This window comes from Neodothiora populina, assembly GCF_041146345.1.
Source record: "Neodothiora populina strain CPC 39397 chromosome Unknown canker_contig_17, whole genome shotgun sequence".
Lineage (NCBI taxonomy): Eukaryota > Fungi > Ascomycota > Dothideomycetes > Dothideales > Dothioraceae > Neodothiora > Neodothiora populina.
In genome coordinates, this window is record NW_027191406.1 from 620,827 (window position 1) to 644,566 (window position 23,740).

Below are 23,740 nucleotides of genomic sequence, written 5' to 3' on the forward strand. Positions count from 1 at the left end.
TTAGGATTAGCGCCAAGCATACCGGGCTGTCGCGCGGGAGCTAGTCCTCACGTTTGTTTATCTCACCGTCCGTTGGGGCCATGCGGACTGGTTGATGACTCGTGAGATCATGCAAGAGCCAACCATGCCGTTATCGTCAAATGCTTCGATGGTGTGGTTCGTGGATGGAGTCCATGCTTCGAGTATGCATGGAACTACGAAACGCCTCTCATGATACATCGATTATACGCTACCAAACATTCTCCCCCTGGGATTACATGCCTCGCTTCACCCGCACCTTTAGTCTCGAAGTCATGAAGTATGCAAGACCCAAGATGCGCAAGAGGAGCCAAATCAAGCCCAAAGCTTCTCACTGATCCCTTAGCTTTTAATAACATATGTTGTTCAGCCTGCACATATATTGCTCATGCCGGGCTGACTATTGTGACACCCCTTCTTAGCCTGGTGCTTCTGCTTTCTCCTTCCAGTCTTGTTATATTGTTTCCAGTTCATACTCTCTTCGGTCTTCACCTTTTCCACTTCTAGACTTTCGATTCACCCTCTCTACTGCTGTAATATACCTCTGCAATGGTTTTCTGTACGTACTGTGGACATTCGTTCACACGTGATGAACACCTCGAAAGACATATATTGACCCGTAAGTATACGAGCATGAGACCATGTATCGGCTTCGGTGATCTAACATGAAGATTAGATACCAATGTCAAACCTTTCAAATGCTTCACCTGTCATATGTCCTTCGCCAGAAGGTGAGATATCCTTGTATCCTTGTGCTCCATGCCGACCCCACTGACCACGACCTCAACAGGGATCTATTACAGCGCCACTATACCGTTCACGGAAGAGACCAGAATCAAGAACCTATCCCAGCTGCCAATGGTATGATCCCAAAGTCAGCGGGCCGGACGCCGATTGCATGCAGCAACTGTGCAAAGACAAAGACCAAATGTGATAAGAAGTTCCCCTGCAGTCGATGTGCAGGCAGGAATCTTCGTTGCACTCTTCGACCAACTCGTCGGTCCTCCAAGAATGCTAACAGGATGGGGCTCATAACTGCGGAGACGATCGCAAATGGGGTGGCAAACGGTGCAATCCCTCCAGATCAGACCGTGGCGGCAGAGAAGGCTCCTCACGGCTCTCCCAATGGTGGCGAGCAACATGTACATGCAAAACCTACGAGCCCCAGCATCAAGACCCAACCCATCATATTGGAAGAGAAGCCTCACAGTGAACACCAGCCACCTCAATACTTCGATCAACCTACAAGCGGACCGTCTCCCCCGACCCCTGCAGTCATGTCTCCATTAACAACCCCACTGAATGGCTTCATGCAATCCACGCCCCTGTCTGGCTATGACGAATTCATGCAAGCCTCCAAGGAAGGGTCGGAAGAGTCAAGTCCTCGTTTCATGCTTGATTGGTCACAGATGCCAATGCCAATGGGATTTGACCCGATGTCACGTCCCGAGATGATGATGGGTCCAGAAATTGGCTTCGATCCTACCCAATTGAATATTGTTTCCTCCGCCGATGGGATGCTGACCATCATGCCGGATCTCACAACGAATGTGGCACCTCTTATAACACCGATCGAAACACCAAAGATGGAGCGGGCATTCTCAGATCTAGAACTCGGCAATCACATGAACACATACAACCCTCACGGCAGGCAGATGTCAGCTGCCTCCATTGGCTCTAGCAATGCTCACGAGATCAGTGCCGTGGTTGCTGCTCAGGATGGATGGAACGTATTCAGATGCACTCCAACCATCCCGCCTGGCACTTGTCCTACGACTGCAAAACAAAACCTCGAGCAGCTTGAACAGACGCTTCGAAATCACGAAGGATGGAGCACGTGGACGCCTGCATGGGACGAAGGTGACTTCTCCGGTGGCGAGCCATTGACGGTGATGCAATTGCATGAGAGTACCCGGGACAAGCTGCTTGCCATCACGCAGACCTTCTTACATCGAGCCCTTGAAACTCATCGCGAGGTAGTAGGTGGTTCGCCTACAGGTCAATCGCCTCTCTCGAATAGCGGTTCAAACTTTGTTCTACTGCCTCCTGCGCGCGTACTAGAATACTTCCTCCGCTCGTACGCCAATAGCTTCGAGAAGTACTATTCTTTGACCTCCCGTGGCGTTCTCGATGCCAACGAGCTGATGCATTGCTACAATGATAAAGCATCAAGCTTATTGATACTCATGATGATAGCGCAAGGAGCAATGAGCATTCCCTCCATCGAAGCAAGATGGCTTACTGGAGGCCTCACTGAAGCCTGCCGGATATCTCTGTTCGATCTCATTGAACGGAACATATCTATGGCTAGCGATCCCATCGCGCTTCACTCAGCTCTTCTGTACACTGTCCAAGCCGCCTGGAGTGGCGACAAGTGGCAAATGGATATAGCTATGGGTCAGAGAGGCATGTACTCATATATGCTCCGACACTCAGGGGTCTTGGAGAACAAGCCTGCCGTCCCGACGACTTTCGATCACCGATCCAATCCGGATTCGCTTTGGAATGAGTGGATACAGCATGAGAGTCGTAGCAGATTGATCTACTCATGGGTCATGGTCGATCAAGATTTGGCCCTTTTCCACGACACTGCCCCGTTGTTCTCAGTAACGGAGTTTGGTGCTCCCATGCCGGATGCAGATCGACTCTGGCAAGCCAACAGCGCTATGGAATGGTCATCCGTTTTCGAACAGGTGCACGAATTCACTGGGGGCTTCTCATCTGTTGGATCTGGAGCACGGCCTCTTTCTTTACGTGATCTCTTCCAACACTTCCTTGACGATGAAATGGTCTCGCATGGCATCGAGATGACCGCCCTACAGATGAGATTACTGCTACACCCTCTGCAATCCATGGTATGTCACTATGGTCAACTCATCAGTTGTTTCTCAGATCCGGCTGCATCACGGAACAAGACTCGCACTGTCACCGCTGCTTCTACTCGTTGTCGACTCGAGGAAGTGCAAGCTCTGCTTGGACGTTGGTACAACCTTGCAGAGAGGTATCTCAAGTCGAATCCTCTTTGTGCCATGATGCAAGCAAACCTGGTGATTTTTCACCTCATCAGTCTGAATGCAGTCACCAACTTCACAGAGATTGAACGATTGGCCAGGCGCGAGGCATTCGATGGTACTTACCAGCAATTGGTATGGATCCACAAGCGATGCATCTCCGATGTTGAAGAAGCCATTTTCCACTGTGGCCAGATCTTGCGGACCATCAGATCTATGCCTCGTGGCGTAAGACCTCCTTGGTGGGCTGGCGCTGTATACCGTGCCGCATTGGTCCTATGGACTGACAGCTTGACCAACAAAGAGACGCCGTCTCCCACTGTTGGCCGCAACTTTCTCCCAGCTGCTGCTCCCTTGGTTGCAATTGATGCTCTACCGGCAGATCACCCCCTTATTGTTCGATATCTGAGCAAACACGAGGGCACGCCAAGCCTCAGTAAACGAGATGGGTCGCAGGTCCCAATGGATCATGCGTTCCCAGTACTGTCACACTGTATAGAGATCATCGATGAGGGTGCCGCCAACAGATTTTCTGATGGCATACGCAATAAACTTGACAGACTGATGAGAAGTTAAGCGATGCACTAAGTGCCACACCTAATATTTAGGATGTCTCCTAGTGGATTCTGGTGCTCATCCCTGTGGCGGGTGAGTTGGTTGGAAATTCGTGGCGGCTTCTGTCGCGGGGCAATTTAACGATAATGACTATTTGATACCACAGCAGGCCTAGAATGGAGTTAGTAACAATGAGACAAAATGATAATCATCTCAACAAATGTATTGGCATATCCGTATAGTCGATTGCGATTCGTCAACGTGGACATTCGTCTCCGCGATAAATCCTGTTTCACAGATCTGGAAGACACGATTGACCATCCTGTATGCGTACAATGTTTGTAATTGCAAATTCCACGAAACGATTTATCCAATGCTCAAAGACCAAGTGGACGACAGCAGCTTTTATCATAGGAATCGCTCGAAAGGCTCTCCAATCGGACAATGAGGGGGAGCAATCGTAACAATACTGCGAAGAAAGCAAATTTATATTTCGGACGTCCGCCAGTTCTATTTTAATTTATCCTGCTTCCTCCCCTCGCACTTCAATCAAGGGCAAAAGGAGATCTTCCCCTTTTATGTTTTTCAGAAAGCTCAGACTTTATCATGTATGTAGGGATCCCCACGATTCGCTCCGTATTGTATGTTGATCATGGGGACAATGACTTTTATGCAGAAGAGGAGGCAAGTTCTGCGGAGGGCGAAAATCTTCTCTGAATATCGAGTGATCAGAAATAGAGAGATGCTGTATATCACGTTTTCTGCACTGAGTCAGTCGCCTGCTTGGATGGATGTCCTCGACAATTCGCGTTGCGCTCGTAGGCGTGCTATTGTAAGGACACCAGCCCTGGTGTATTGTCACGGAGGAAGGTTGCTATGCATTACAACCAGCCCTGTCGTCAGCTTTTGCATATTCAGCGACTGTATCTATCCATTGGAAAGGATACTTGGAATAAGAACATAGTCCAACGATGTGCATGGTCCTGGACAAATGGAGAAAACAGTGGTGCGATCCCAAAGGATGAAGACTAACGAAACACAATCTTCTATCCAAGGCATGGGTACCTTGACAGCGTACCGGCGTGAGTGTGCTTAGCTGAGGCTGGCGTGGTAAGGAAAGCGCTAGCCAGGATCACGAGACTCATTGTAGCAACAGCTTCGCTTACCCCATGTATGGCACAATGACAACTGTAACAAAATACTGACAGTGGTCGTCTGGTCGTTCCGGGAACAGCTAGCGTTGCTTCGTCATGGGTGGTTTGTGAATCATAGCTGGCTTATGTCAGAGGTCTGGTAGTGCAAGGCCGCTACCAGCACTCGAGCAGCATACAGTACGCATCATCGCCCTGCGTGTCAGACTGATGACCGTCAAGACGGAACCGCCATGAGACCGACCTCGTGCTTCGCAGCACAATCACCCTGGCTAGCCTGGCATACTACGAGGCCGCTGGGACATGCATGCAGGTTGTCAGGCTGATCGCATTGATTACCCACGTGTTGCTGTAAGGAAGATGCTGACCATGCTGGCGCAATGGAATGATGCGTGACATGTGTGGGACGAAGATACAGCATTTCCAGGGATCCTCAGCACATGTACCAAGCGAGGCCCGATAGCCTTAATGGGCTCGAGATTAGGTCGCAGATGTGCGAGTACAACAATCGTATACCCTGACGACTCGTTACTTGCACGACTTAGTTGTATTGCATGCATACGGGATATCCGATAGTCTTTGCGGTATTGACATTCTGGCGATCTCTGTCGGTCGACGCTTGACTTACACAAATAAGGCTCACTACTCGAGAAGGTTGTGGCAGGTCCGTGGAGTGGAGACCGATGCAGTAGACTTACTGCTACACTGCCTCTTGACTTGATGACTGCGTGAGGTAGTATCTACTTCGACTGAGTATGTCAGTCGCTCTTGTCCTCGCCTCGGGCATGAACGTGGTTCCGTAGCCACAAAACTTCAGTTCAGACTAGCATTTTCCCGTACTCATACTGTATTCGATTCTGGAGGGTCCGACATGTTGTCGAGTCGGCGAGTTGGCCACGGCTGGTCGTTCAAACAACGTTTACGGGATGCTTTATTTAGGCTAGCGCCAAACAGTTCGGCCCCCCATCCCGAGCTCCACTTGCACTATACAAAAGTAGATATCACTAGTACCGGAGTCCGAAGCCTTGGCATATAGATTTACTCGGCAGAACCGGTGCGGCGTCTATGCACCGCTATTCGAGCATAACCAAGTCGCGACGCGATCATAGCAGATCTGTTCGACGATAGCGAGACAATGATTCCACAACCCTCTATCTCGAAACCGTCGATGTTTGGCCACCCCGAGCCTCAACGTGCCGGTTGTTACAGAGGGACCGTTGTGTTTGAGGCTTGGAAGTTTCAACCGGTGGGTCTATTGTGGAGATATCGTGGTCGGTCGAGGACTTGAGGGTACGTGCAGACTCCATTTCTGTCCTGCGGCAGTTCGCCCTTCGGCGTTCGAAGTTGCGCGAACCTCTGTGACAGTTTGAGTTGAGAAGCCCAAGCCTTTCGCGCTTCTCTGAGACCGACAAGAGGCTTGTTGCATCGATATACCCTAGAGCAAACCTGGGCAGTGGAGCGGCTCTCCAAGATGGTACCTTGTAGATCTAGTAATTCTCCGAAGAGCATCGGCCTCTCGAAAGTGCGAGATATGTCGAGAAATACGATATATAAAGCTGTATTGAGATTCAAGATGTGGTATATTCATCAACAACAGCAACTCAGACAGACAAGCATTCGCTAGATCAACTAACTCCCCATCAATCTTCAAAAAACTTGTCAATTCGACCAAATCACCTTCTTCAAAACCAATCCTCAAAATGTCTTCTACCTCTCGTCTTGATGGCAAGGTCGCCCTTGTTACCGGTTCTGGTATGTATACCACTGAAACATCCATTTGAGTGATCCCCAGTGCTAATGCTGATTTCTAGGCCGTGGTATTGGAAAGGCAATGGCCACCGAGCTCGCTGCTCGTGGTGCCAAGGTTGTTGTCAACTACGCAAACAGTGACGAGGCTGCCAACGGAGTAGTCGACGAGATCAAGAAGAACGGAGGCGACGCCATTGCCATCAAGGCCAACGTCTCCGACGTCTCTCAGATCGTTGAACTCTTCAACAAGGCTGTTGAGCACTACGGCCAACTCGACATCGTCTGCTCCAACTCCGGTGTGGTTTCCTTCGGTCACATTAAGGATGTCACCGAGGAGGAGTTCGACCGTGTCTTCAAGATCAACACCCGTGGACAGTTCTTCGTTGCCCGTGAGGCCTACAAGCATCTTTCCGTTGGTGGTCGCATCATCCTTATGGGATCCATCACCGGTCAGGCCAAGGCTGTACCCAAGCACGCTGTCTACTCTGGTTCCAAGGGAGCCATTGAGACCTTCGTTCGCTGCATGGCTGTCGACTGCGGTGACAAGAAGATCACCGTCAACGCCGTCGCTCCCGGTGGCATCAAGACCGACATGTACCACGCTGTCTGCAGAGAGTACATTCCCGGCGGCAAGGACCTTACCGATGACCAAGTCGACGAGTACGCCGCCACCTGGTCTCCTTGCCAGCGTGTTGGTCAGCCCATCGACATTGCTCGTGTCGTGTGCTTCCTGGCTTCCCAGGATGGCGACTGGGTCAACGGCAAGGTCATCGGCATCGATGGCGCCGCTTGCATGTAAAGCTTTAAAAAGCCAAGCAAATCTGCGAAGATGATAGCGAGGACTATTCGTAGTAGATAGTCTGGATAAGCAGGAGTTCGACTGGACTGCATATAAACAGGCGCATGGAATGATATCCTATATAAGGAATGAATACAATAATTTTACATCTTACTGCATTTTCAATGTCGTCTATCGGCGATGTCAAACGAAGTCTCACCCTCGAGTACGCAGACATTTAGCTGATTACGACCTGTTTTCATTTTCAGAGGTGGCCCTTGAGCAGTTCGCCTTAACACAAAGAAAACAGAGACGAATATCTAGGTAGCCAAACCAACAGTCCAACCATCAGATAACCTCGCAAACCCACTAACCCACCCATCCCTCCGAATCACGCCGCGGGAAGGAGCAGCTGTCACGAATCCCACTCGTATCACTGCATATGTCAAGAATATAGTCTTGCGTGTGCGAAGTTGCCTAGAGCATAGTGTGCATTAAACGTCGAGGACTGATTTAGCGATATATGGCCACATTAGTGTAGGATTCTTCCCGAAGCTAGGTGGTTGCTGGTGGATGGGTCTTGAAATAGATCGTTGGTAAATGGTCGTTTTTAGGGGGAATTGGTTTGGTGCGCGATTCGGGGCTTTTTGAAGGGGGACCCTGTTCGTGCATGTCGAGCGTGACTCGGGTGATCTCGATCTCGTCCTGAGTGCCTCGTATACTGGCTATATGGTACTATTGTAATGAAAGGGACATACAGTTGATCGTTCAATGTCCTGAGTATACACAACAGGTTTGCGCGGCCTTGATCTTGACCTATGTCCTATGGAGTTCCACATAATCTACGCTATGATAGTACACATACTCTCGGAGTGACAGGAGTATTATAGCCTGGAAAACTGCACGATCACACCAAAGAGAAGGTAAGAAAGATTGTTTCACACATACACGTATACGCATGAAGCAAAGATATACAGTAATTTGAATTTATATTGTACTTGTTGACGCAAGGCATGCATGCCTATGATATCAAGCTGCTATAGCAGACCTTTGCATCCTTTGTGATACATTTGCGCGCAGCATATTTACTGTTCCCCTTCCAATCCATCGCAAATGACCATCACTACGTTCGATCGAATCCTGAGCCCACTGGAACAAGAGTCTGAGGTTCCAGAGCGCGTCTCTATCATGCGATTTTGCCACGCTCTTCATCAATGCGAGTCTTGTATCATAGACTGTTCCATGCTCATCGAGATGTATAGCACTATGCACATCGGCTGGCAATATAAGATCCAAGAGCGTCTGATCGAAATCGCTAAATGCAGGGAGAGAGAGAATCCACTTCCACATCCCACGCGAAGCGACCAGACCGGTTTGCACGTCGTTGATCGAAGCCAATGCGGAGCTGAATACCGTGCTAGAGGAATCGTAGGAATAGCTGCGCCGCACAAAGATTGTTTGACGTTGGCGGAAGGCTGAGATGTGGTCCGGATTGGTCGCAAAGTCAATAGTAACTTGCCAATAAGCAGGATTGTGCGTGCTAATGCGGGCAATGGTATCAATTTCTGGGAGCAGACAAGGAGCAGTCATAAAACTTTCTGTGCCATCGCGTAGGACAACACTAAGGTTCATGTCGATAGGTCGTGCAGTGTCAATGTCTTGGACTACCAGACATCGAGGCTCTGCTGCAAAGACCCAGAAATGCCTGAAGGCTTGCAAATGGACGCGATTGTCAGAGACGTCGCTAGGGAAGAGAGGGTAGAAGGCACATAGTAACGCAGCGATGGCAAAAATGGAGGTGCCGAACGTATAAGTTCCACCACCCAGGAACAGAGCCCCAATAGCGAGATGGGTAGCCATGTGAGATCCGTATGAAGTTTCCGGGTCGATCCGTCCATGCAGGGAGCGCAAATATCGAAAAGTTTCGAGATCGCCTGTGCCGGCCATAATGGTTGCAGCCGCGAGGGCTAGAACGTCGATACAGCGTCGCACCGTGTTTCGTGCTAACTTTGCATCGTAATAGAACGCCTCCTGTTTTGCCACGGTGATGAATAGTTTCAACGCACCCAGAACATCATCACGCGCAGCTTGATTGCCACTGCCCGCAAATCTAAGGCTTAGACTCCAAGCTAGGCCAGTGACAACATTGAAGAAGGGCACATCAGCACTCTTTAGTTGTGGAGACCTAGCTGTTTCATAGATGAGAGCTGAGTGGTCATGCCCATAGTAGCGACTGCCCATATGCTGCGGTAAATTAGCGCGGATCCAGCCGGGTCTACCAGTAATGTCGTTCCACATGATCAAATGCTTAGCCACCGTCCGTAACAATAGCATGTCTGGTCTTACATGCTCGAGTTGCGCTACAGTGTCGGGGACTGTGATTTTCTGCGCCACTGACTGATCCCCTGTCTTCATGTAGATGAGCGCAATCGCAATCACGGCTCCAGCAGTAGCCTTATCCACAACATGTACAAGGTCGACTGGCCGAGGACCGATCGCAACATTCAGCAATCTCTCCAACAATCTCATACTACGGAGACCTTGTAGGTTGCGTCCTTTCCCAAGGTTGATATACCCAAGAGCAAAGCCAGCTGCCAATCGGTATGACTCGTCTCTGAGTACGTCCATTGTACTGCCAGGATCTTCAATTTCCCGATGTTCAATTTCTGATAGCATAACCTCACTCATCCTCCGGTGTTGGGTGTTATAATACAGTAAACCGATACCCATCAGCCCGGCAGTCTGAGTTGATGGAGAAACATTGAGCTCGGCCGCACCCGGTGGCAGCATACGAGTAATGTGAACCGAGAGCATGCGAGTTATCAACGTGTCCATCGATCCAATATGCGATGCCGACAGTCCTAGTAACAGTCCGACAGAAGTCATGTTGTGTTTTGGTGTCAAGTACTTGAATGCAAGCCACTTCGCAAGATTCCGCAAATGGCCATTGATTCCCAGAGCTAACAGGAAGCCTGCATGTCGGTTCCCAAGCTCATGAGGTTTGTTGAAGACAATCCACGAGGTGTCGATACCTTTTGCGTTTTGTGAGATAGTGAGACCAGCTGAGACGCCGGAGTGGAAGAAGGCCCACCCAAATTTATCCTCGGTGAGAGTAGTACGGTCTGCAGTGATTGTGGTATCCATTGGTTTCATCTGACAAGAAGTGCTGAAGCCTTTAATGGCGAAATGTTCAGACAGTAATGGTCGCTGACTTTCAAAATGAACCATAGCGAATCCAGGAGCCAATGCTATTGTCCGAACCATGACCCAGTTCATGACCCGCTTTTGTTGATCAAGATGTTCAACTTCCGACCATTCGGGCTGTGGAGGACACTCAGCGACCTGTACAAGTGTTGGGTTCAGTAGTCTCAGCGCATCGACAAAGCGCCTGTCTTCAGAAAATATCAGTGAGACAATGGCATGTCTGTCGGCCTCATGTGACTTTGATAACAACGAGACGCGATCTGCACTTGTGTATATTGTTTGCATGTCATGTGGTGGTATTAGAGCTTTACTTCCGCGGGAAGTCCTCTTGTCTTGCCGCACCATCGAGTCGGGCTCAGCAAGAACTAGTAAGTCCTCGCGTCCTATAAATTGCAAGAGATTCGAGGGCCAGGTCGTAGGAGGCTTGCTTTGACAGCGAGTGATTGCCTCTCTAATTGGTGCAAGTACAGCTTCGGGTAAGGTTGCGATTACTCGCGACGTCAAACCACATGCTGCAAGAACCTCTACCGCTGTTTCCGGCAAAGATCCGATTCGATCGAATTGTCCAGCTAATTGCTGTAGTGCACACGAACGCGGAAGAACCTCTTTCTCCAAGCGAGTTCGACTTGAAGAAGAGCGCGCGGTGGCTCCAATACTCGCTATCTGCTCTAACGTAAGGTAGGCCTCCTTGTTGCCCTTCAAAAGACTCTGGCCTATCCACTCATATATTGAGGGTGGTCGTAAGTGGTGAATAAGAAGCAGTGCGTTCGTCTTACGCATGGTTGATGAAGACAGCTCCCATTGCCTAGGAGTGCACTCGAGATCATAGTAGCTTTGCGGCCCGAGATCCCATTCTTCGAAACCAAGCCAATGACCAAATTGTGCGATGATGGCAGATAGACATGCCATCGTCGACCTACCAAGAGGAGACTCAAAAGTGATGTCCAACTTCGACTCTTCGCGGAACAAGTGCAATGCGAGCATTAGTTTACTAGCACAGAGCGTCCTGGCATCAGCACAGTCAGAACTGACCAACCATTCGAGCTCATGAGTCGCCACATCGTGGAGAAAGTGGCGAGCCACGGCTTCATACTCGGACATGGCGACTGGTACAGTGTTGTCAGGGCTGGAGTGCATACGCTGTTTGCTCTTTGTTCGAGACTTGGGGGTAGGCCTCTTCTTAGGGGTCGTTGAGCTCTGCAGCCAGCCCCAAGCCTGCTTTGGCAATGTCCTAGTTTCAGAGGAGGCACTCCTAGATGTGAGCTGACTATCGTATGCTGCAGTCGGATCTCCAGGCTTCGGCTCAAGATGATGGGCATGGGACCTCGGCTTTACTGATCTACCAATGGACCCTACAGCTACGGCGAACAAGGCGACAATTAGAGCTTCCCACTCGATATCGAGACTCCCCTCAGGTTTCCGAAGCTTGCCAACAGCAAACCTCTGGTATACACTACACCATAGCATGGGTAGAGATCTGCCTTCCCGTCCTCGGAGTACGATCTGACAAGTTTTGAGGATTCGCTTGATGACTATGTTCCTAGGGCTTAGAAGCAAGCGGAGGCGATGATCCCCACTTGGTGTCGCAATCATGATCTCTTGTGAGTGACGTGATGTACCGAGGTTGAAAGGTTCGTCAGGAAGGCTGATAGTCCTTCGGTGTCCGACTTCTCGTCGGGCTCTGTCGAACATGTGATAGATGTGCGTCGGGTCGGACAACCTGAGTTTTTGAGGGAGGTAAATTGGGTAGGCGAGCCCCTGGGCGGGCACCATTCTCAATCCGCCTTTGGTCATTGAATAAATGAGAGCGTTAGAATTTCCATCTCTATAAGTTGCCACATCATGAACGTCAGACACTGTTTTGCGATCGTCCATTACGGGAATCGGCAACATTTCCGGATCAGCCTTGGCTTGGTCGCGAGGTTTCGATTCATGCTGTTTTCGGACACGATATGAGACCACCACCACATTGCCAGAATCTCTGTCAAGGACATGAATGTCGATGTGACGGTCATCACTTTTGGTAGGTAGGTCACTCAGGAGAGTGAAGACTCTGACATGACCTTTCTGTAACAAATGCCTTTCATTTGGCTGTTCCGGTCTGTGTAATGGGATCGAGTCGAGCTTTCGGGTCACCATTTCTTTCCTCAAGCCGTCTGGTCCACAGCCGAAAGCGGAGTCCAAGCTCCCGCTTTGGAGTGTGGCACCGATCAATCTTCCTGCAGATGCGTATTCATCATCGAGATATTCATCCTCCAGACGTAGACCACCACCTTCCGAGTGATCGTCAGCAGCGCCGATGCTTCGACCGAATACGCTTCCAGGGGTAGATCCGCGGCTCTTCCGATACAGATTACTACCAAAGCTTCTGCGATCGTGAAAACTGCCAATCGAGGGGCCCCGCCGTCCGCCACCACCAAAACTGGCACCGAGGGCGGTCTGCCTTATTGATGGATCTCCACTAGGGGCTTCAATTCGTGAAAGCATTGAGCTCACTCGTGTTGGAGCCCTACTGGAACGCTTTATTGGCATGTAGTCTGGATCCATTCGCAACTCCATTGACTCTTCGCCGTCCGGTAATTGTCTCGATGTACCAGAATATTGCGACATTGCCGATTCCGTGGGAAGACGAATGGAGGCAGCCAAACTTTCTCGTGCCCTATCCATCTGTCTGATAGCAGGAGTAGTGAGACCAGTAAGAGTTCCGCTCGTTTGAGAATCTCCTTGTCGGATCCTCGCAGCCTTGTGCGCTGCTTTCTGGGCAAGCATGTCCGAGAGATTTTGTGGTTTCAGATACCATGCTTGCCATACGTTGACATCCCAAGTCCGTGAGTTCAGCGTCACCATGAACAACAGAGGAGCACTTCCTACAGGGTTCACAGATGCGAGCTCATCTTCAGTGGACATATATATCAACTGTTCGTCTTGATCCATCGGATCGTAATCTACGATCATGTCATCAGGGTCCTCGGCACGCGAGAAGCGCGAGATGCGGGAAAGAACATGTGATACAGGCGCAAAGTCGGAAAGTGGGTTCGCAAGAGAATAGAACATAGGCAGTGTGCCCGGACCTTGGACGGAGTTCTCTGTGCTGATCACATTGAATAAAGCCTCAAACTGAGGGTTCATCCAGATCCGTTCATCCAGTGACCAAGCGCTGTCAGGCAAGGTAGAATTTGCACTGGGCTGGAGTGAAAGACAGGACTGAGAGGCAAAGGATGGATGCGGAGGAGGAGGAGGAGGTGGTGGTGGTGGTGGTGCATGATTCGGACTGAGAGCCTCCTGGCTTAACGGAGGCAATTTTCGCTGTATGACGATGCCTTGGTATGAAGCAAAAACTTGCTGGACTTCGAAAGGCAAGTTGACCACCCGACTCGGGCCAGACAGATAGTGGATTTGCACTTCATTCATGAGCACAATGACCAATGCTCGACTCGACCTCGAGACAAGAGGAGATGGACAATCGGCCAAGGGTATGGCGAATTTGGAGTCGGAACCTCTGCTACCCCAGCGAGCCGTACGCTGCATCTGCTCCTGAGCATGTTGATTACCCGTGTGTCTCAGATGGACAGCATGACCACCAGATGAGAGTGGCTGGTTTTGGGTTGTGTCATGAGGGAAACTTGTCAGTAGAGCCTGACACACTTTCTGCTCTGGCGAGGCAAATCTGTAGACTTTCCTCACATTGCCACCGATTGACCACACGACGCAGTCGGCGGTGTATAGGACTTCTTCTTGATCACCATCGTGTTTGGAATTGCGAGTGAGCCAATGATAGCATGTCGAGTCGGCTGTTTCTGGTATGATGGACTCGCTAATCAGATAGGAAAGTGCTGAAGGACGATTCAAGCCCAGAGAAACAACATCAGCCATGGTAGGGTACGGCACACTCTGCAACAATCAACATGATTGTGCAATAGCAATTGCGGCAGAAAGATGATCGACTGAGAGGCAGTCAATTAGCATCGTGGTGTTGACATTTATTTTGACTTGATCTGGTCGAGACGCGTCGTTTACGCCTTCCCCACACCCTTTGGTGTTGATCGTCTTTGTGGTGTCTTCAGTTCAAGCACGGAAGCCAAAGCTTCTCCACAACATGCATCTATCTTTGCCGACATCAACAATTAACAAGCATTGTCGCCACTTCTGCCACACCGCCCGTCATGTTCGACGAATATGATCGGACAGACAAGTTACCTGACCCGCACGTTTCGCGTCACGGAAGGCGGGCTCACTTGAGGTTGGTCTTCACTGTGGGCGGAAAGCGATCTCAAAAGACTGATTCATCTTATTGACTATCATATCAGGTATGAGACATCACAGCGACTCTATCTCTCCAAGGTCTATCCCACGCGCTCACATCGAGGCGCCGAGGTCATCGTCTCTGGCCATGAGGACGGTGTCAGCATCATATGGAAAGGCGGCAAACCTCTGAGCGCAAAGTCGCGCATGGTCATCGCCCAGGACAAGAAAGACCCCAATGGAGCGCCCTCAAAAACAGAATGGAACGGAGTGGTCTCTGCCCAGGAGCTGGATCAAGCAGGCAAGCCTTTGGTCACACATCCAATCACTGGCGACGACAGACCGGCTTTCTCCTCCGAGGAACAAGAGCCAAACGAGGACGGAACGAGCATACCTTTTACCCAGGAACTCAACCTCTCATTAGGTAGCCCTGTGCTAGACCTGGCTTTTCCCACTATACCGCCGCCACCATCTTCGAGTCCTCTATTCGACCCACACGTACCTTTACTATGTCAGACCAACATCGTGTTCATCGTGGTTTGCGCAGACGCTTCGGTGAAGCTGATCACAATCCCACTGACACCTCCGAGTGCTTCTGCAAAGCGCTCGAAAACTCTGGGAGCCCAGATCTGTACTCTTTTCCATGCAACGCCTGGTCGAGAAATTCCTAGGGCTGCTACACTCACCTGGACTTCCCGGGATAACACGCCTTCTGACACTGCCGGCGATACTACGATGGAAGATGCTGGTCCATTGAACCCGAGAGATCAGAAGCTGGATCTTCTTGTCGCTGTGGCTGTCTGTGAGACGGCCAGCGCCTTACACTTTTTCCGCGTTCCTACCGAGTTCGATCCGGCCTCCGGAGGAAGGCTCCCTGCGGCCGCCCAGACTTTTCAAACAGTCCAGCTTGCTGCTCCAGCCCAGCACGTCTCGTTCAGCCCAGCAACATACCCATCTCCTTGGCACTCACAACTCTTGCTCACTGATGCAAAAGGTATGCTACGCATATATGACCCTCTAATTTCCGACACTTCGCACAGCCGGCCCTCTTCCCGAGACTCTGTACAAGCTGCCCCAGCTCCGCTAGGAGCATGGGTGATATCATTCAGTAGCCCGTTCCATCTCACAAAGGAGACTCTCAGCGCCCACTCCGCACTAGCTCGGCGGAAAAGCATTCTCGACGCATGTTGGGTTTCAGCTGGCCGTTCCGTCATGGCCCTTTTCAGTGATGGAGAGTGGGGCATATGGAACGTTGAAGCAGCTGCGCCCAAGTCTTTGAACAAGGGCCCAGCGACACCACTGAGCTCTTTTGCCCTCCGAGGCTTCATCGCAGAGGGATCGGGTACCGATCATGCTGCAGCGGATCTGAGAAGCAGGTCGAATCAGCGGCTTGCACCGATGACTCCCAACACGCGTAGAGTACGTCAAGAGTCGCTCTTCAGTGGCCCTACAAATGCGGCTTCTGGCAATGCACGAAGGGGAGGGATATCCGCCGTGTCGACTCACGATACCCACGGTTCGGCCGATGACTCGATTGTTTTGTGGTTCGGAGGCGAAGCGTACCACGTCCCTAGTCTGATCTCATACTGGCAAAGGAGCGTAAGTAGCAGTGGAAAGGATGTTGGCTCGCTGTATGGCCCAGGTCTCGCCCGCATCGAAGGCCTCGAGATGTGTGGGGAGATTCTCAACAACGTTGCGCAATTCCCTGCCCCCCATATGCCGGTCAGCCTCAGCGGTATTGCTCACAACGAAATCATCGTGACTGGCGAATACCGTTTCACAATTATCACAACAGTGCGACCAGAAACGCCGGCGCGCTCTCTGTTTACCCGTGACACGAGCCATGTCTCCACGGCGATCGACTTGCACCTCCTCGAGAAGGGAGAACTCGATCTCGGTGGCGTTGACCGACTTCTCGACGATATGGGGCCTCTTGGCGGTGAACATATCAATGGGTTTGGTGGCAGGCCAAAACGGGTTGGTTTCGCTCGTTGAACGCTTTTCACGAAACCCAGAACGGCACAGACGCAGGTCAAGAGCATATACCCATAAGGTTTGGATAGATATCAGCATTGCATCTTCCCACCACCCGCAATCTCTGCATCACCGCTACTTCCTCGTGACACTTTCCCTCTCCCATTCTTCACATTCTTCGCGTTGCAAGGTGGAGCATTACTCGATCAAGTGCCATGATCTCTGCTCAGTATTCAACGCGATATATTGAAAGATCTGCAGCGCGCACAATGCGACAGTCTTCCTGTTGTTGAGAGCGCGCTCGGTCAAGACATCTTTTATCGCAAAACCCTGTATCCGTTGTTTCTGCATTCCTTTTTTGTCCGAGTAGAGGAGAGAAACGAGGACATGGTATTGCATTGAGCCTTTTCCTTTTTTACTGTTTACTTCTTCTTTCGGGATCACTCCCGAGAGATAGATATAGACGGTGATTCAGATTGCTCCTCGTTCGATATGCTACTGTGTTTCTGTTTTCTCCTTCTCTCTGATGTGGACTGCTTTGACGTAGGGGTTGGTGTCACATTTTAGTCATTTCTTTTGTTGTCCTCATGTGCTATCTTCGTGTGTTGAAATGGTTATATATGTTTCGATTACTTTGCTCAATCATCTTCTATTTATGACCGAGGAGGGGGTATCTTCGATGGAAAGGGAAAACAGAAAAAGACTACCGGGACGTGGTATTAAGCGACGAAAAGAAGTGACGTCCCTGGACCTGCTCGTGTATATATATATATAGGTCCCCTCTGCCCGACCTGTATGCCCATCTGCCTGACTCGGCGTCAACCCGAGACATACCTATGCACCGCCAAACGCCAAGAACACCCACCTATAAACACCAACCTTTAGCCCTGGCAACGACCAACAAGCACTACTCACCCTCTCCCCGCGCGTAAATCAACGACTTCAAACTGCAAACCGTCCAGTTCACAAACGTGGCCGGGTCTCAGCGCGTCGGTGTAGAGATTCGTCTGCGCGTGCGGGTGGAAGATGCCCGGCTGGTTGCAGCTCAGGATGGCGTTTTTGCCCGTCGGGTCTGTCAGGCGGAAGATGCCATGGCTGGGTTGTGCTTAGTGTTGCGTCATGAGAATGTGTTGCCACGGAGGGAGAACAGACGAGAAGCAAGGCAAGGAAGGACAGGGGGGGGGGGAGGGATCCAAAAACATACTCTGGGGATTTACTAGGCGCACACACAATAGCCACACTCTCCGGCAGCATGACCTGATAGCCAACACTAGTATGCAAATCTCTAGAGCTCAAGAAACAGGTCTGGGAAGGGTGCGTGTGGATCCATCCGCAGACAGTCAGGCCCTGACCATCGACATGATCAAACAGATCGACGTCGCCTTGCTCGGTGACTTCGCATGTGTCGCTTGTGCTGATCTGGTCGGGCACGACGAGGCGCGAGATGAAGAATGCGTTGGAAATCAGGCTGCCGCAGAGGATGGCGCAGGTCTCGAGGTTCGAGGCTGTGTTTTTGGCGGCGATGGAGAGGAAGGAAGAACGGAAGGCGGTAGGCAGGAAGAGGGTGCGGAGAGGTAGGCCGCCTTCGGTCTTGGCGCTGCTCTCGAAGGTGTAGGATGTTGATGAGAGATCTTCTGTCTTTGGAGGCAAGGTAGGAGCAGTGCTAGACGGTAGCGATGTGTCGAGAGCGTGTTTGGAGGGTAATGCTGGTGCCTTGGAAGGGACGAGTGGTGGTGAGGAGATGGCAGAGATGGCAGATTTGGGCGGAAGAGTAGGCGCTAGAGAAAGATCGCGCGACTGCGGCACTGTTGGGTAATTGTACCGTGAGGCCAAAGGGGTTTTGCTGTTGCTGTCCTCGGTGTGACGTGACTTGGAGCCGTCGAGCTGCATGCCGATTGCTCTGATACCATTGCTGAGGTCGTCCATGTTCGCGTCGCCGTGCTCCTGCCTGCTCGCATCGATCCTCCTCAACTCTCGATTGGCCAGCATGAGGGCGAGCTCGTTGTGTCTACCAGCGTTCAAGACCAACGAGTCTGAGCCGTCAAAAGACTGTGAAGGCGACTCGGATGCAAGGACGGCATGTTGGGCTGCGGCCTCGCCCTTGCCATCCGCCGCGGCTTGTCGCGGCGCACTTCTCCTGCGCATGAGCTCCTGGTATCTCTCATGTCGTCTCTTCAGCTCCGGCTTGAGCACCTCCAGACGCGCAATGTCCTGGTTGACCTCTTTCCTGACCCTCGCCAAAGCAGGTTTGAACTCGGCACTCGTCTTCGCGTCCGGATGCTTTGCGATTTGCGAAAAGTAGAACTCGGCATGCCGGTAGTAGAAGAGGTACGCGGCTTCCGCATTGCCGTCTCGCTCGTAGTTGGCAGCCTAAGAGTGCACAAGCTCGGGTCAGGACGTTTCCTTTCGATTCATGGTGATTGATGATGCCTGCAAAGGAAACACGGAGGAATGGATCGATGGCTCATACTTGGTTGAGCATGCTCTGGGCTGTGCGAAGGGCTATGCGCAGCGGGTAGCTTGTGTCGTGGTCGAAGTTGGAGGCATCTTGGACGATTTCCTCTATGCTCTTGGGAGGCCGTGGCTTGTCAGACATGGCGGTGTCTGCGGACGGTGTACAGATGAGTCTGTCTGGTGTTTGTTTGTTCAAAGTGTACGAGGGGAAGTGGACAGGGTCACTTCCAGTGAGATGGAATGTGCTGCTGCACCATGACGTTGTCGTCGTCGCTCTTTCCCTTTTCCCCCACACTTTGCGGAGAGATGATCCCAACACCCCCGAACCTTTTTTTCTTTGCGGACGACAATTAATTAGTAGAATTCGATGATCATTTCAAGGAGCATCTCGAGAAGATTTATTTGTCCTCTACATACTGTACGTTTCTCGTGTCGGAAACGCGTGAGTCGGTGTCTTCTATAGCATCTCTCTCCAGACTGCTGCACCTTCTTGTTTCGTGGCGCATATCAGACTTTCGGCCTCCATGTGAGCCTGTGCTCCTTCCATAGAACTCATGTCTGCAATTCATATCGACTCTCCCTACAACTAGACCAGAATGGCCACAAAGACGGCTTCGAATATGGCGGCAGTCTTAGACACGACCAAGAAGTTTCCCTTGAGCAAAACTCTGGCTTCCATCTTCCCTTATGACACACTCGGCTTCACCAGAAGAATAAAGGTCTCGGATACTATTGACATCGTGAGTCCCGATCTCTGCGGTACGTACGCAGCCGTGAGATGCTCCGACCGAGTCGACTGATTACAAAACACAGACGATGTACTGAACTATATCGGACCCTCCTTGGAGGAATACAAAGGCTGCGACATCATCGACATACACCCCGGAGCTTGTCTGTGGTCGCAGAAACTTCATGACTTCCTCAAGCCCCGTCGCCACCTTCTCATGGAGCCTGACCAGAGATACTATGAGCCGTTTGTAGAGCCTCTTCTAACGACTCCCGGTTCGACCTATCGACACACGCTCTTGTCTGGGGCACACCCCAAGGAATACTTTAGCTCTTATGAGCAGATCTTCAATGACGAGGAACTACTTTACAAGAAGAAGCCGCTTGCCGCCGGCGATCCCCAGTTGCGGAAGCCCAACAAATCAATACTCGTCACTGGCACCTTGTCTCGACGCTACAGAGACAAGCGCTCTCACATCAACCACGTCAATCATGCAAACATGCTGCTCAACCACATGGTTCACGCCTCCCAGACCAATTCTCTGTTTCACGTTCACGGTCTGGTCCGCATGCTCTTCTGGCATCCCGACATCTCCAGGACCTCTGTGATACCCGGTATGGCCTCGATAAGATCTGGCTTTTCCGCCGCCTTGGATGCCGCCGCCGATCTGGTGGAAGTAGCCGGACGGGACAGATCCATCTACATGGACGAGGACGAACACGAGAACAGACTGTCCGGCAAATACCGCAAGCCTGATCTGGAGATACTGAGCGCGGAGAATGTCATGGAGAAAATGGAGCGCAAGGGCATGCATATGCCTGCATGTCGTCAACCAATCCTCTACAAGGCGGCGCTGCAACGCAAAGGTCTGTCTCCAGCCGAGAGAGCAGATACTCTCAGAGCCCAACCCATCGCCCATCTCCCGGAGGACTTTTCTTTGCCCGAGGCTTTGGATGCGCATGAGGAGAGACTCAAGAACTTTTGCAAAGTAGTCCTGAGGACAACAAAGAGCCCTCGAGAAGTGTTGGATTTTCCTTACAAGTACAAGTTCCCCGAAAGTGCGACGAAGACACTGAAAGAGAAGGAACGCGCGCGCATCGGACCCTTTATGGACATCTGGGGCGACCATCTGGCACTGGAAGTGGTGCTGGCGAAACAGAAATCAAAATCTCCAGACAAAGTCTCGGCTGAGGTGGAGCAAAAGCTACGACGATTGGCGGTGCAATTGCGAGAAGCATTCTTGCACAAGAACATGATAGCCAAACAGTCACGTGTGCATGCGCAATCCATGGTCAACGAAGCGCACGCCTTCGACACCAAGATGCTGGCGCACGACCGCCGGCCGTATGAGACGCTGGTGGTCGAATCCAACGAGTTCTGGCCCCGTTTCGGCATGTTCCTGCTTGACATCCAACCGAGACAAGAAAACATGGCAGACGAGGTCATGTCGGCGGTCACGGCCAGCACGACAATGCGCGAGCTGGTGACGGCGCTGTTCCAGCTACATGCTTCGTCAGTAGCGGTTGCTCTCGACCGCATGGCACCTAATGCCGCGCAAGATCTGTTGCCACAGGCACCGTCGATAATGGATGCGAGCAAGGGTGGACGACTGGATGCCGAAGACATGACGGTGCGCATGCTCACGCGGGATATGATTCGGGAGCTCACGAGCGCATATCTCGAGTGGCCGTTCAAGCCTGATTCGACCGAGGATGGCGGCACTTAGTGTAGTTGTTGTCCGGTATTGTTTCATCTGTTCACACCATGTAAATCATCATGTAAGTAGACCATATGCCTGTATGAACATAGAAGAGCAGTTATAGAAGGTTGAAGGGCTTTTCTTGTGTCTGCTGTTGTTACAAAAAATGTCCCTGATCTGGGGATATACACATGTCCACCACAGCGATCGCATCCGCCGCATTCACTTCGTCTGTCTGGGCTTCCCTTTTCTTCTAGTGTGTGCCCGTCCTGAAAACGCCCGCTATCCCATGCAAACAAAACCCCGCTTTTCTTGTCCCCGAGGCAGCCACCAATCTTTAGGTAGAGCAATCCATCTACTTCTCTCCACCCTTGCCCTTTCCGCTCCTCTTCGCTTCATCATTCGAGCCAGCAGCACCTCCATCAGCAATCGCCTCTTGCCCGTAATTCGCAATAAGGTCGAGCAGAGACTCCTCCTGCACAGAAGGATCCAGCGCCTCCTCTCCATCGCGAGCCTGATCATGTCCTCATTAGCCAAACCCCCCCCAAAAGCGAAAGCAAAAAAAACAAAAAAAGAACAAGGAGAATCCTCACCTCCTCGGCCCCAACAACAGTCTCAGCATCCCAACCCCTACCAAAGCGGCCTCTGAACCTCTTGAGCCGCCCGGCCTCGTCCTCCTCGATATTCAACAGCTTCTGACTGCTCGGGTTCCACAGCGCGCTGTTGCGCACGTCTTTGGTGCTGCGGTAGATGGGCATCGGCGACGTCGTGCGTTGCGTGAAGGTGCTGCCGTCGGAGAGCGTGACTAGTTGGGTGAAGGTGTAGGGCCGCTTTGGGCGGCGCAGTAGAGAGGCGTGGCGGGTTTGTTGGTGCGTGATGGTGGTGCTGAACTGAGCTGTGCTGCTCGTTCGTCGGGTGGTTTGGGAGAGCATGGTTGCAGGTTGTCCTTTCCAGTGGATGGGCGTTGTGGGTCCTGACCTGGGTTGTCGAGGTGCTGTTGTGCTGTATACCTCAGGTATACTCAAAGGGCGTCGTCCAAGAAGTTTCAATGCCAAGCCTCACCTCCGTCTTCCGCTCCGCCCCCACATAAGATAGATAGAGTCCGAGGGAAGGGAACATCGTCTTTGAAGATCGGCCAGAAACAAGAGACGATAATAACAATATCGATATCGCTGTCTGTCGACCGTTGCTGCAAGAAAAGGCATTGGCCACAACAGAATGGCATCTAAGCATCCGCTCGTCCAGGTGCAAGATGCTGCCAGCCGCTTCTATAGTGCTGTCTTTGCCTGGTCCCGGCAGCGGTCACTTCAATGTATGACTCTTCTTCAGTGAACAATAGAAACCCGATGGTTGAACTGAAGTCGTCTTTCCAGCATCACATGGTCGGGTCATACTCTCCCAATACCGTGCCACGAGATGCTCGTCCAGGCACTATGCGACGACATCTCCTCGTCCTCCTCGGCCTGCACAAACAACAAGAACAGAGGACACAAATGACACAAAACCACAATATTATAGTCAACTCAGATTTCATAAGCTCCCACTCATGTTGCCCGCGAAGCGACGCACCATCCATCTCCCCGCGGACTATGCCGAGTACATCTTCATGGAGTGTGAAATCGCGCTCAGAAACATGACTCGGCTCACGGGGACAGACTATCAATTCGACATGAAGTCTTTGGACAGGGAGTCTAAAGTGCCGCGCCGCCTGTTCTTCACTGGAACAGAAGAAGGCATCTTAGAGGTGACTGGCCGACTATTGAAGCTCTGCGACTCGATCGCCAAAGAACTGAAAGATCAGCCTCGAGGGCGCATCGAAGATGATGCTCTCTTCCGCCTCGGTCGCATTGTAGATGCATCTACGCCAGATAGGGTGGACCCACCCGAGGCTATACGTGTAACGCACATGGGCTTCACCCCGGCGGAGCGAGAGGCCCTATATCTCCTGACATCCCCAGCTCTCAAAGCGATAAAGCACCGATTGCGCCTCAAAGAACTCGAACTTGTGAAAAAGCCCCAAGACCCTGACCAGGTCGCCAGCCTGCGCCTCAAGGGAAATCTCCCGTCTATCCGAGGCGCGTGGGAAGAGGTCGTGACTCTCCTGAGTCCCCACGTCGACAGGGTCCTTCAGACCGACTTCAAGACAGCCATGCGAGCCGTCGCGGCCCCGGTCGCAGT

General features: G+C 51.5%; 7 protein-coding genes across 7 annotated transcripts; 4 read left to right on the forward strand and 3 right to left on the reverse strand.

The window, feature by feature from the left end:
* Window positions 1-567: 567 nt before the first annotated feature.
* On the forward strand, window positions 568-3,605 carry AAFC00_004124 (uncharacterized protein; the record flags this gene model as incomplete). The annotated part of the gene is made up of 3 exons (XM_069343711.1): window positions 568-637; window positions 695-749; window positions 809-3,605. The coding sequence occupies 3 exons, from the start codon at window positions 568-570 to the stop codon at window positions 3,603-3,605; spliced, it is 2,922 nt and encodes a 973-aa protein (XP_069202264.1).
* Window positions 3,606-6,435: 2,830 nt separating this feature from the next.
* On the forward strand, window positions 6,436-7,283 carry AAFC00_004125 (uncharacterized protein; the record flags this gene model as incomplete). Its single annotated transcript, XM_069343712.1, has 2 exons — window positions 6,436-6,487; window positions 6,547-7,283. The coding sequence occupies 2 exons, from the start codon at window positions 6,436-6,438 to the stop codon at window positions 7,281-7,283; spliced, it is 789 nt and encodes a 262-aa protein (XP_069202265.1).
* A 1,008-nt stretch (window positions 7,284-8,291) lies between these two features.
* AAFC00_004126 (uncharacterized protein) lies at window positions 8,292-14,339 on the reverse strand (the record flags this gene model as incomplete). Its single annotated transcript, XM_069343713.1, has 1 exon — window positions 8,292-14,339. The coding sequence occupies one exon, from the start codon at window positions 14,337-14,339 to the stop codon at window positions 8,292-8,294; it is 6,048 nt and encodes a 2,015-aa protein (XP_069202266.1).
* Window positions 14,340-14,629: 290 nt separating this feature from the next.
* AAFC00_004127 (uncharacterized protein) lies at window positions 14,630-16,703 on the forward strand (the record flags this gene model as incomplete). Its single annotated transcript, XM_069343714.1, has 2 exons — window positions 14,630-14,706; window positions 14,774-16,703. The coding sequence occupies 2 exons, from the start codon at window positions 14,630-14,632 to the stop codon at window positions 16,701-16,703; spliced, it is 2,007 nt and encodes a 668-aa protein (XP_069202267.1).
* Window positions 16,704-17,593: 890 nt separating this feature from the next.
* AAFC00_004128 (uncharacterized protein) lies at window positions 17,594-19,278 on the reverse strand (the record flags this gene model as incomplete). Its single annotated transcript, XM_069343716.1, has 3 exons — window positions 17,594-17,777; window positions 17,887-19,052; window positions 19,153-19,278. The coding sequence occupies 3 exons, from the start codon at window positions 19,276-19,278 to the stop codon at window positions 17,594-17,596; spliced, it is 1,476 nt and encodes a 491-aa protein (XP_069202268.1).
* Window positions 19,279-19,732: 454 nt separating this feature from the next.
* On the forward strand, window positions 19,733-21,589 carry AAFC00_004129 (uncharacterized protein; the record flags this gene model as incomplete). The annotated part of the gene is made up of 2 exons (XM_069343717.1): window positions 19,733-19,895; window positions 19,950-21,589. The coding sequence occupies 2 exons, from the start codon at window positions 19,733-19,735 to the stop codon at window positions 21,587-21,589; spliced, it is 1,803 nt and encodes a 600-aa protein (XP_069202269.1).
* Window positions 21,590-21,917: 328 nt separating this feature from the next.
* Window positions 21,918-22,494, reverse strand: AAFC00_004130 (mitochondrial 54S ribosomal protein bL31m; the record flags this gene model as incomplete). The annotated part of the gene is made up of 2 exons (XM_069343718.1): window positions 21,918-22,076; window positions 22,156-22,494. The coding sequence occupies 2 exons, from the start codon at window positions 22,492-22,494 to the stop codon at window positions 21,918-21,920; spliced, it is 498 nt and encodes a 165-aa protein (XP_069202270.1).
* Between the last annotated feature and the right edge of the window lie 1,246 nt (window positions 22,495-23,740).